The following is a 12,464-nucleotide window of genomic DNA, read 5'->3' on the forward strand; positions in this document are numbered from 1 at the left end:
CTGCACTGAGACAAGACCTACTGATTGAAAATGCAGTCTCTTCTCTGGCTTCTCATCGCCTCTGAACAGTTCCTGGCCAGGAGCCTTCGTCTCTTGCCTAGACTGCTGGAACAGCGGCCCGGCAGGATCGATCTCTGCCTCGTGCCCCTCTGTTCCGTGCTGCAGCCAGACTGGCCTACTACACGCTAATCTACAGCCCAAAAGCCTCCCGTAGCTCCTCCTGACCTTCAGAGTCGAGTCCCAACTCCTCACCACGGCCCACGAAGCCCCGCGTGAGCTGGTTACGGCCTCGCACCCTCTGCCTGGGACTCTGACGCAAAGTGCACATAAAAGGAGTAAGAGGCCAAAGATTCGAGCAAACAGAAGCCAGGAGACAGGTGGAGGCAGTGCTAGTGGTTCAGAGTGGGGGCTGGCAAGGCCAAGAAAGCAAGAAGATACACGAGGAGACACAGATGGAAAGACCAACGGGCTCCTGGCAACAAGGAGGCAGGTCTGGAACCACTGCTGAGAGGGGCGGCATCAGTCGGGAGCTGTCCTAGCCCCGGGACGGGCCCCCCACCCTGAACCCCATTCCAGGCTACCCTAGGGGCCCCGCTGTAAGGCCGTTCCTGGTTTCCCAAGTCTCTCTTAAATTCCTGCAGTAACTTCTCATCACTTGAGGTGGCCTGAGTGAGCAACATGCGTGCAATCATACAGAAGGGGATTCAAGCCACGGACGGGGATGTCAAGCTCCTGGAGAACGTGGACAGTGAGAAGACGGTCCAGGACAGAGCCCTAGCGAGTGTTGATTCTTTTGGGGTGGACTGAAATCAAGGACGCTGAGGAAGAGAACGAGAGAGACCAGCAAGTGAAGTGAGAGGAACACCAGAGATTACGGACTCGCAAGTCTGAGCAGGAAAAGTTTCAAAGAGGAAGGAGTGATCAACATAAAAAGCGTTTCTGAGAGGTCAGGAAGGATGAGGCTTACACGTGTCCACTGGATTTGGCAGCCTTGAGCTGAGTCACTGGTGACCTTAGTGGGAGTCATGGGGGAAGGGGGAAGCCAGGCTGTGAGGGAGTGAGGAGGGCAGAGAGGACAAGCCCGCAGGAGTTGCCGGAGTCCCCGCTGCAGCCTCTTTTCCCACGGGACGAGGGGGGCGGAGAGGGGGCCAGGGCTCTGGGTTGGAGGAGGGCGTGTGAAAGGTGATGAGCAGGAAGGAGGGCTGACTGAGATGGGAACCCCTGCATTTACAGAACTAGGAATCTGCACAGAGGGGAGGCGTCCTCCAACACCCCCTCCACCCCAGCCCCCCATGTGGGAGCAGAGAACCTGCTCAAAGCGCTGGCCCAAGATGTGCAGGTCCCAGGCTGGTGTCAGTGGAAGGCTGGTGGTGGCAGTGGAGGGGACTGTAAGAGGCGTTCACAGGGGCTCTGGATGTGAAGGCAGAGATGCTGTCAGAAGAGGCTGACTGCCAGCCCCGAGACCCGGAATGCTTCTTGAACATGAAGGCACCTGGACATATGGATCACCTGGGAAGCCATTCTGGGTGATCAAGAGCATCAGTGCTTCAGGTCTTCCTTCACAGGGGAGGGCAGAGGGGTACAGGGACTGTCCCGGCACAGAGAGGCAATGTCTCAGGGAGGTTTGAGGGGGCATGGAAGTCTTCTGGGCGAAGACAGGGCTTTCGATGGAGAAGATGGCTCTGAGCTAGTGCCAGGATTAGCATATGGCATTTGGGAATAGCAAGGATGAGGCAGGTGCAGGAAAAGGGCAGGGAGAGGGCCAGGGAGGGAACGTTTGGGGCGAGAAGGGTGGGGAAGGAGGTGCTAGGTTCAGGGGCACAGAGGATGCGTGGTGATCAGAGACCTGAAGGCAGGGATGGACCTCCAGTGACCCAACTTTGCGAACTCTGGGCAGCTGGACCAGCCACTGGCTCACCCCTTTCCGCTGGTTTGTGCTGGGAGCACCCCTCCCTCGGCCCCGCCCAGGGATGCCCCCCGCCCAGCCCGGCACCTCTTTGATGGCTGCCATGCGCACGGTCTCATAGTAGTGCAGGGGTGCATTGGGCGTGCTCATGTCGTAGCCAAAGCCTGCGACTGCCACCTCGTCACAGCCGTGTAGTGCCATGGTCACTGCCACACTGCCAAGGGTTGGGATGTTCTGGAGGGGACGGACGAGGTGCAGAATTCAGCTGGAGAACTGAGCCAGGCTGAGACCCTTAGCCGCACTCACCAGAGCTGAGCTCCATTTCCGAGGACTAGGCCCCCTGCCCCTCACCCTGCCACCCTGGCCTCCCCTCCCAAGGCATCTCTGACCCTGCTCCCCGTGCCCTCTCCCAGGGCCCCGCTATCTCACCCCGCGGCCCATGAGGCCATTGTTGAAGGGCAGTCCGATGAGGGTGAAGGCGGCCTCCTGGATGAAGTATGGGTTGAGGATGCGAATCTCAGGGGGCTCCTTGGGCACCCGCGTGGCCACAGATTTCCAGAAGCCATCTGATGCACTCTGCAGACACAGCATAAGTGGGCGTGAGCTGGGCACACAGCTCGCCATGGGACCATGTGTGTGTGGCAGGGCCCCAAGTGTGTACAGGCAAACGAAACAAGTGGGGCATGATGTATATACTGGTGAACCCAGGGCATGGGGAAGAAACACCATGGCAGAGGGATGAGCTGGTGTGTTGGGGTCAGGGGTCGGGGGGGATGACACAGGATGTATGATAGAGACAACAGTATGTGGTGGAGGACAGTGAGCACATGGCGGGGCCACAGAGTATAAGGGAGGACACAGAGTGAATTGCAGGGCAGGGGCACACAGGGCGGTGCCCTGAGGTGTGCTCTTCTGGTCTGAGGAGATTCTTGGATCAGCAGGAGGACCGAGCAGCCCAGCTGTCCCCTCCCCTTTGCAGTTAACTGAGGGGCCCACGAGGAGCCTGCCCTCTCTCTCCTATCTGCTCTGCTGGGCTCGCCTCCTTTCCCTTCTGCTGTCTCTCCTTGCTTTCAGTCAACTGTTCTAAAGTGAACCTGAAAAATAAGGACAGAACGTGAGCTAGTAAGGCACAGCGGAACACAGTAAGCCACTGATTAGCAGTGGGTGACTTTAGGCAAGTGACAAGCTCTCAGAGCTTTAGAGTCTTTATTATTATTTTTTTAAAGATTATTTATTTATTTATTTATTTATTTGAAAGAGAGAGAGAGACAGCGAGCAGGAACACAAGCAGGGGGAGAGGGAGAAGCAGGCTTCCCTCCGAGTGGGAAGCCCGATGCGGGGCTCGATCCCAGGATCCCGGGACCACGACCCGAGCCAAAGGCAGATGCCCAACGACTGAGCCACCCAGGTGCCCCAGAGTTTTAGTATCTTTAACTGCAAAGTGGAGATCTCAGGGAGCCCAGTCCTGTATGGGAAAGGCGTCAGCTCTCAAACCTGACATCCCAGCATCCATTCCAGGGCCACAACGTCCTCTCCGGACTCTCCCTTCCTCCAGTCCCCAGCCCTACCTTTGTGTCCAGTACCCAAGCCCTTTCTGGTCTAGTCCCTGAAGTCGGTCACTCTAGGGAGCTTTCCTGTGAGCTCCTTCAGCCCCCTGCCCCTTGCCCTTCTATTGCCCCAGCCTCAGGAACCCCTGAACTTGGGCTTGACCCATTCAGCCACCTTTTCCACCCTTACAGCTGGACTCTGACTACTGTTGGAGAGAATTGCACCAACCTTGCAGACTGGAGGCATTACCAAGCCCATGGACTCTAACCTCGTATCTCAGGGTGTTTGTTATTTGCCTAGAAAACCTAAAAAAAAACAACTCAACTTAGAATGGAGAGAATAATTTAGTAATGGGATGTGCACTCCAACCAGATATAATACAAAGGAGATCCCATTTGCAATCCTAATGAAAAATATCAAATACTGAGCAACAGACTTAAAGATATGTGACCTGTAATAATAATTTAAAAAGCCTATAATCATTTATTGAGAGATATAAAAAGATGACTTGAAAAAAAAAAAAAACAGGAGAGACAAACTATGTTTTTGGATGGGAAGGCTGAATACTAACACAGTGCCAAGTCTGCCCAGATTCATGTAGGCTTAACAGAAGTCTAAGAAAAATCCCAATAGGACCTTTGAAATTTACCAAAAGGATTCCAAAAACCCATCCAAAATATTTAACAGGTAAAATAGCCCCCAAATTTAAAAATTAGATATTAGAGCATATTATGAATTTGCAATTGTTAAGACATTGGTAGATGTCTAAGAATCAACATAAAGATCAATGAAACAAGAGAGCCCAGAAGCAGAGCAATATATACGTATATATGTATCAGCTTAGGTTATGATAAAGGAAGCTTCACCGTTGGTGGGCACAAGATGATTTTCCCAGCAAGTGGTATTTGAAAATTGGCTCTTTAGAAAAAAGATCCTTTTACTTCCTCTCCTCACACTGTGCCCAAAATAACTAAATGCTGAAAAAGCAAAACTAAAAGAAAATTGAGGTGTATATTTTATCACTGAACTTTTTTTTTTTAAGATTTTATTTATTTATTTGACAGAGAGAGACACAGCGAGAGAGGGAACACAAGCAGGGGGAGTGGGAGAGGGAGAAGCAGGCTTCCCGCCAAGCAGGGAGCCCGATGCGGGGCTTGATCCCAGGACCCTGGGATCATGACCTGAGCCGAAGGCAGATGCTTAACGACTGAGCCACCCAGGCACCCCTATCACTGAACTTTTGACATGTTAATGCAAATATTAGAAATAAATTAAAAAAAACAGATTTTGACTTTGTAAACATTCTTAAGAGCTTTGGTATATCAAAAATAGAATAAGTAAAATTATGAAGGAAACAAAAAAGTGAGAAATATTTTGTCACAGATAATAAGACATATTTTTAAAATTCATGAAAAAATTAATGGGACACCATAAAAGAACATAAAATAAGGTTAACAAACTCAATAGTGACAAAGAGATGCAAATTAAAATAAGATGCTCTGTTATCCTCTAAAATATGTGTACGTGTGTGTGTGTGTGTGTGTGTGTGTCCGTGTACGTATCTCGGTGCCTGTGGTGGTCGGCACACCCCGCTGGGATTCTCCTGCATTGCTATAGGAGTAAAATCGGTAGAGCCTTTCTAAAAAGCAACCTGACAATATGTATCAAAAGCCTCAAGGCTGTTTTTGTATCTGATGACTGCAACATTTCTCTTCTAAAAGTAATCAGGATGGTGAAGACCTTTGTAAAAAGCTGTTTACGCCAGTGTTGTTTATGAAAATGCAATTCAAACCAGAGGAAAATCCAGAAATATACAGCAGAGGTTCAGCTAAATGATCCATCTCTATAACTGAATGTTACAGACATCAAAAGTATGTTTTCTAAGAACCATGTCACCAGCATGTATCATAACTTATTGAACCAATCCACTGTTGCTGGATGTGGTTTGTGGTTTGTGGTTTCTCCAGATCTGCTCTGTCTCCTCTTCTACTCTCTGGATGTTCTTCTATGTCTTCTACTATCTGTTCTCTCTTCTACTATCCACCCCATCTTCTAAACCAGAAACCCGGGAATCCACACTGGATTCTTCATGTCTCCAGCCCATTCTGGCTTCCTGGTCATCTGCTTCTTTTGAGTCTATCTTCTCAGAATCCCACAGACCCAAAGGCAGGGACCACAGGACCCGGTAGGAAAGGGAAGGGTAGAGATGGCCAAGATCTTAGGCGGACGTGGGGAGGAGCCCCTGCTGAGAGGGCCAGGTGTGGACTGAAAGGAATGCAGGTACCAGCTTGTGCTGGGCCCCTGTCCCCTCTGTGGAGCCTGGCAGGCCCCAACGGTTCCCCACCTGGGGTTCCCACCCATGCCTGCCCTCCCCGCACCTGAAGAGCAGGAGGCACAGGGGCTGCTCAGGAGAGCCAGGAACGGGCACAGCTGGGGGGGGGGGGGGCGGTGCAAGGCTCCCGGCTAGTTTTCCCAGACCGTACCTGTTTACATCTCCTCCACTTTCACCCACTTCACAGGTACAGACCCCAAGAAGAAGCAACATGCTCGATCAAGGTCACACAAGTGGCTGGGCCAATATTCAAACCCGAGTGTCATGATGCCAAGATGGATGTTCTGCCACACCACTGACCATCGTCATTACTGTTCCCGCCTCAGGAAGTCTGGGGCCTGGGGTTAAGGATGAATGGGACCTCCCCTCTGCCCTCCAGCAGCTCCCAGGTGAGTAGAAGTCACCTGGTAAGGTGCCCCACATCCCATTTCACGGAGGCAACTGGGGCTCAGAGAGGCAAGGGGAGAATCTGGCTGGATCCAACTTCAGAATCTGGTTCTCCCCATGACATGAGATGTCCTCTCTGAAACAGGGCTTCCCACCTCCACCTTCAATTCCTTCACTTCCCTGCACAAATCCGATCCCGCACACTCTCAGGACTACAATGTCCCCTATGTGACTACTATGTGAAACTGTTGGAAATGAGCTCATTAGCTCTGCTCTCTGTGAGATTCTGCCCAAAGCTTCAGTGGGGAGGAGAAGCAGCTGATCTGGCCACTTAGGTTTGAGGGTACTGAGTGTCACATTTACTGGGATAAGGCAAGAAGTCTTTCTCTCTCTCTAACACACACACACATACACACACACACCCTCTTTTTAACTCCCTGCTGTTGTACAGCAGCGGGCCCAGCTCCTGATCAGCTTCTGCTCCCTGCCCCCGGGGAAAGGGGGCCTGCGGGTGGGTCTCGAGTCCCAGGGAGCCCTGCAGGAGAGCCCCGGAACTGACACACTGAGCCATTCAGCGGCGCTAGTTTCTTTTTTCCCATCTGTCACTGTCCTGAGGCAGAGTCTCCTCAGGAATTTCAGGGAAAGGAGGAATAAGACCAAGACATGATTCAGGCATTTCGGGGTTTCCCCAGCCGTAAAAACATCAAGTACCAACAAAACCCCAGCCTGTCTCCTATAATAAAAGCTACGGCTTCTCTTCTCAGAAAAACACACACAAGGGGCGCCTGGGTGGCTCAGTTGGTTAAGCGACTGCCTTCGGCTCAGGTCATGATCCTGGAGTCCCAGGATTGAGTCCCGCATCGGGCTCCCTGCTCAGCGGGGAGTCTGCTTCTCCCTCTGACCCTCCCCCCTCTCATGCTCTCTCTATCTCATTCTCTCTCTCAAATAAATAAATAAAATCTTTTAAAAAGAAAGAAAAGAAAAACACACACAAGCACATACACCTTACAAATTCTGTACACCGCTGCGGAGGGTCACGGGATCCCCTAAGTCAAGGGATCTGCTGACTTCTGCTGAAGAATCTTTGGTATCAGGATGGGGGAAATAGGGGACAGGCACTGAGGAGGGCACTGGGTGTTGTATGGAAGCACCGAATCACTAAACTCTACACTGGAAACTAAACAGACTGTTATGTATGGTAACTAACTAGAATTTAAATAAAAACTTGGAAAGGAAAAAAAAAAAGAATCTCTGGTCATCGGGTGAGAGGGGATGAGAACCCCATAACCACCAACACTGAAGGGGCAGGTGGAAGCCGAGGCGCTGGGGGCGGAGACTGACAGGAGCCATGAGAGAGACGGGGATGCAGTGCAGAGCAGGAGGGCTGGAGCCCGTAAAACTGAGCTTCCCGTCCTGACTGCACACGTGTGTGACCTGGGCCAGTCACGTCATCGCTTCAAGCCTCAACTTCCTCATGCATAACAGGGATGACAGGGCCCACTTCCCAGATAGCTGGGAGGATTATATGGCAGTGCCAGATGCTCCGGAGCCTCCCCACGCTGGGCGACACGGCCAAGCCCACCGCCAGAACACAGCCCTGTCCCAGAAGGCCTACTCTAATGTGGCCCAGGCCTCTCATGGCTCACTTCCCTGCCCCAGAAGACCCAGCGCAGAGGCCCCCAGAATGATCAAACCTCTCCTCAAGGCTGGCTGTGGGCTGCATTCCTTGTCCAGTCCCTCCTCCTCCAGGAATGTCCCTGCCTCTGTCAAGTCAGGATGCAGCTCATCCGTGTGTGGCCGCCGCCGGTCTCCTGCTGATGGACCTCGCCCAGCTCTTCAGCACAGCCAAGAGCAATGGGGAAAGCTTCTGGGACGAAGGCACCTCCCCAGCCGGGGCCCGCGCTTCCCCCGTGCCCTCGTGGGGTCTCCTCCTGCAGCCCCTTCTTCCCCCCCTCCTTTAGTTGATGAGAGGTCTGGGAGTAGAGACGCTGACCACGGGCTGGCTTTCTGCGGCCCAGAGCAGGGCAGATGCACTCCCTCCTGCTCTCTGCTGCTACCTCCTTGGGACAGGCCACCACCTCTCCCAGGGTCACCCCAACGGCCACCAGGGCTTCCCACCTCCACCTTCAATTCCTTCACTTCCCTGCACAAATCCGATCCCGCACACTCTCAGGACTACAATGTTCAGTGGCTTTCCACTGCCCACTGGGACAGCTTGGCAGGATAATTAAAAGCGTAGGTCTGGTTTTTGTTTTCCTAATCCAGCAGGAATCTGTAATGCAGTGGAAAAAACAGGGTGGTATACAAATACCTCAATACATGGTGGGGTTATTATAATGTGAGAAAGAGCCAAAGAGAGGTTTAAAATATCTGCTATACTTATTTAAAATATATACAGAGAAGACATATCCAAAAAACATTCACATGCATGGCACATAAAATGGGAGGGACAGCAAGGTGACAGACTAACAAAACCACACGCAAAATGAAGGTTCGGTCAGCTAAGTGTCCGACTCGTGATTTTGGATCAAGTCATGATCTCAGGATCATGAGACAGAGCCCGCCTGCCTAAGATTCTCTCTCTCCCTCTCCCTCTGCCCCTCCCCCCTTAAAAAAAATGAAGAGCTCAAAAAGAAGGCTATTTACAGATGCAAATATCTCAGAGCTAATGATTAACCCAGATCAACCAATCAACGAATACTTGAGTGCCTGTTATATATAAACCATGTACTTTTTGTACAAATAGATTCTATAACATTTTAACCAACAACCCTCAAAACACAGATTACAATCATACAAAAAGAGACCTTTAACAGCATCTAGTCCAGTCCCCTGCTAAAGAAACCAAGGCCCAAGAGGCTTGTTTTCTTCTCCAATCTCTTTTCCCCGAGGATCCACCACCATCATTCTTCCCCAAAAACCCAGACATGAGTCCTCCATCTCCCTTGACCTTTCCCTCTCCCTCACCCCCAGGAACCAAGCAACTACCAAATCTGTGGCTTCTGGGCAGATCCATCACGCAACCATATGTTTCCCAAGTTCACACTGTCCGTCAGCCCACCCTGGCTTGCCCCTATGATTTTGTAGGTCTGTCTTTGAACCCTGACACCCTAACTACCAACTCTGTGTCCCAGTCATGTTATTTGCCCTAAGTCGTCTTATCCTCATCTACACAATAAGGAAAATAAGAATAGTTCCTACTTCATAGTGGTTTGTGCTATGACAAGTCAGTCCTGCATGTAATATGTTTGGCAACAAGTCAGCTCGCTGGCTTCTGCTATTGTTTATACCACAGGATGAAGTCCAAGCTCCTTGATGTGACCCTTTACCTTCTATCCCTGCTTACCCAGCCTCATCTGCAGCCCTTGCCCCCATATCCATGCAGCACCCCCAATGCTTGTGGGGCCAAGGACAAAATTACAAATGGATTCCATGTACCACATGTCTAAATTTTAGATCCTAAATATTTGGAAGTTACAGATCAAGGTATCAAGCTGTTAAATAAAATATATTCTATTCTCCCTTGAAAAACCACCTGGAAATCCAGGTTTGAATTTAGAATCCAGACTCCTGCCGGGCTGTGGTGGTGTAAGGAGAGCCAGCCCCAGCCTGCCTCCCTCCTCTCCCCACACCCGCTCCCACCCCACACCGTAAGTGCTATGCACATGTGAGCAGACTCCCCAGCCGCCACATCCACCTTCTGCTCCCAGCCTCTGCAAACAGCCCTCCTTGGCCTTCCAGGTCTGCACGTGGAGGCGTATTCTGTCTTCAGGAGGATGGAAGTGGACCTGGCCCTGCCAGCGCAAGAAATTCTAAGGTCTCTAGGTGCCAGGACTGGCCTACCAAGTGAGGATGGTCCTTCGGTGGGCATCTCCTCTTCACTCCACGGCAAGGGGTGCGGCTGGAGGAGAGCCAGGCGCCTTCTTGGCCAGGTCTCGGGGCATGACTGCACTCACGTCACACACCAGTTACACCGATTCACCGAATATACCACACTTATCACCCATGCTCTTCTCTGTGCCCCGAACTTCATCCAGCATCTACAGAGGCTGGGGCAGGCAGCTGGTTAGGGTCCTGGGCTTCTTTAAGTGTCCCGGAGGCCAAGACATGGGGTGGCAGGACCTTCCTGACCAGGTGGCCCTTGCCCTGTGCCCAAGGCCCGCTGCCGTCCCTGACACACTCATTCCTGGGCCCCTGCCTGGCCAAGTCTCACTTCTCAGAAGGTGATGGTCATCCTCGGGAGGAGCACCGTGTGTCCGGTGCCGCCCAGGGCACTGACCCGCTCACTCCTGAGGGCGGCCTGACAGGGAGCCACGCGGGGAAGCTGTTCCTATCCTCACCATACAGAAGAGGAAAATGAAACTCGGAGACGCGAAGACGCGAAGACGCGGGCTGAGGTGACCTTACCCGCAGGAAGCAGCAGGGTGGGGGTGGGGGCAGCCCTGACAACGCTGGCGGGAGCGCCCACCCCTGCTGCAGGGTCGCTGACACTCCTCCGAGTCATTAAACTACAATTTACGTAATGAACCCCTTAGGTTATATTTGGGTTTGGCCATTACAGATAACACTATAATAAAAATCATTGCCTGCAGATTGTCCTTCCTTTGGATAATGGCTATTGGTGCCAAATGTCATTTCCTTTCCAAAAATCTCGTCCCCATTTCCAATCTGACCAGTGGCCTCTGAAAGCACCTGTCACTCCACTCTTGCCAGCATCATGTATGATAATTTGAACACATTGTTTAAATCTTTTTTTTTTTTTAAGATTTTATTTATTTATTTGACCGAGAGAGACACAGCGAGAGAGGGAACACAAGCAGGGGGGGTGGGAGAGGGAGAAGCAGGCTTCCGGCTGAGCAGGGAGCCCGATGCGGGGCTCGATCCCAGGACCCTGGGATCATGACCTGAACCGAAGGCAGACGCTTAACGACTGAGCCACCCAGGTACCCCTGAACACATTCTTTAAAGATGTGGTAGGTGATAAAGGCATCCTGTTGCTTTCGCATGGATTTCTCTGACTGCTAGAAAGTTAAGCACATTTTTGTTGTTCCTAGTTATATTTCCTTCCGTGTCATCTGTTCAGTCTCCTGCCCTTTTATCCGCTGGGGTCCTAATGGTTTTCTTGTCAACTTCTGTAACAATAACCATTTGTCTGTCATATTTCCCAAATACACTTTTCAAAGTTTTGTGGTATCTCCAGTCTTTTTGTTGTTGTTAATTCAGTATAAATTTTCATATATTATTAAATCTGATTTCTCCTAGCCCGTCTATCCCTTGGAAGTTCTTTTCCCTCCAAGGGATCTGATTTCTATTCTACTTACTTCAAAGTTCCCTTTGGTCGTATTTTTATATTTTTTACTTTTTAGCCATTTGGAATTTACCTTGATGTGCACTATAAGGAGAGGGTCAGAAAACTTTTTGAAAGCTATATTTGGAAAAAGTGATGAACAGAAATAGGAGTCGGCGTGGGGCCGGCTCCGTGAGGCTGACAGACAAGTGAAAGACGCAGAGCGCCAGGGACAGGGCAGTTCTCATTTCCTCATCAAGGAGAGTGATCTTGACCGGCAAAAGGAAGATCAAACATGGCTAAGGGAAAGAGATGCTCAGGAGAGGCAAAAGGAGAGCAAGGGTCTGGATCTAAAAGAACGACCTCCCAGGGCCATGAAAGAGGGAGACAGCCTGGCTGAGAGGAAGGAGCCCTGACTGAGGGCCGGAAGACTTGGGTTGGAATCCTACTCTGCCAGAAGTTCCTGCCTTACTCTGGGCCTCAGTTTCCATACCTATTGATTCATTTATGTGTGGCCAACTATGTTTTTGGTCTTTTTTTTAAGATTTTATTTATTTGACAGAGACACAGCAAGAGAGGGAACACAAGCAGGGGGAGTGGGAGAGGGAGAAGCAGGCTTCCCGCTGAGCAGGGAGCCCGATGCGGGGCTCGATCCCGGGACCCCAGGATCATGACCTGAGCCGAAGGCAGACGCTTAACGACTGAGCCACCCAGGCGCCCCATTGCCAACTATGTTTAAGACACTCCTGGAGGTGATGGACTTGGAGAGACAAACACGACCGTTCCTGTCCTCTGGGGGCTTGTAAGAGCTGACAGAGAAGCAAAGCCTCAAGTAAAACAGAGAGAGGAGTGTTTCACTGGACTCTGAAGAGGAGCATCTACGACGGCCTGGCCAAGGGGAGCAGCTGAGGCACAGAGGCTGGAAACAGGACGTCCATGCTGACACAGCCAGAGTGGAGGCTGTATGTTGGGTGCAAGAAAGAGGGGTTGGCAGGGGCCAGGTC

The 12,464-nt window shown here is 51.3% G+C and overlaps 1 protein-coding gene across 10 annotated transcripts in view; it reads right to left on the reverse strand.

Annotated features, from left to right (window-relative positions):
• ST3GAL3 (ST3 beta-galactoside alpha-2,3-sialyltransferase 3) overlaps positions 1–12,464 on the reverse strand; it is a 184,069-nt gene that overhangs the window by 4,445 nt on the left and 167,160 nt on the right. For 7 of the 10 annotated variants that reach the window (XM_054512914.2, XM_045897882.3, XM_064589300.1 and 4 more), the window contains 2 exons: positions 2,336–2,482; positions 1,994–2,140 (listed from right to left, as the gene is read on the reverse strand). The exons of 2 other annotated variants lie outside the window; for them this stretch is intronic. In XM_054512914.2, coding sequence (XP_054368889.1) covers positions 1,994–2,140; positions 2,336–2,482 — 294 coding nt within the window. Of the gene's footprint in view, positions 1–1,309; positions 1,411–1,993; positions 2,141–2,335; positions 2,483–12,464 lie in introns of all 10 variants that reach the window. One more of the 10 variants, XM_064589297.1, reaches the window with a different exon arrangement.

This window comes from Mirounga angustirostris, unplaced genomic scaffold (genome assembly GCF_029215605.1).
Source record: "Mirounga angustirostris isolate CCGP_5_RB_7025 unplaced genomic scaffold, mMirAng1.0.hap1 SCAF_4, whole genome shotgun sequence".
NCBI classification, from domain to species: domain Eukaryota; kingdom Metazoa; phylum Chordata; class Mammalia; order Carnivora; family Phocidae; genus Mirounga; species Mirounga angustirostris.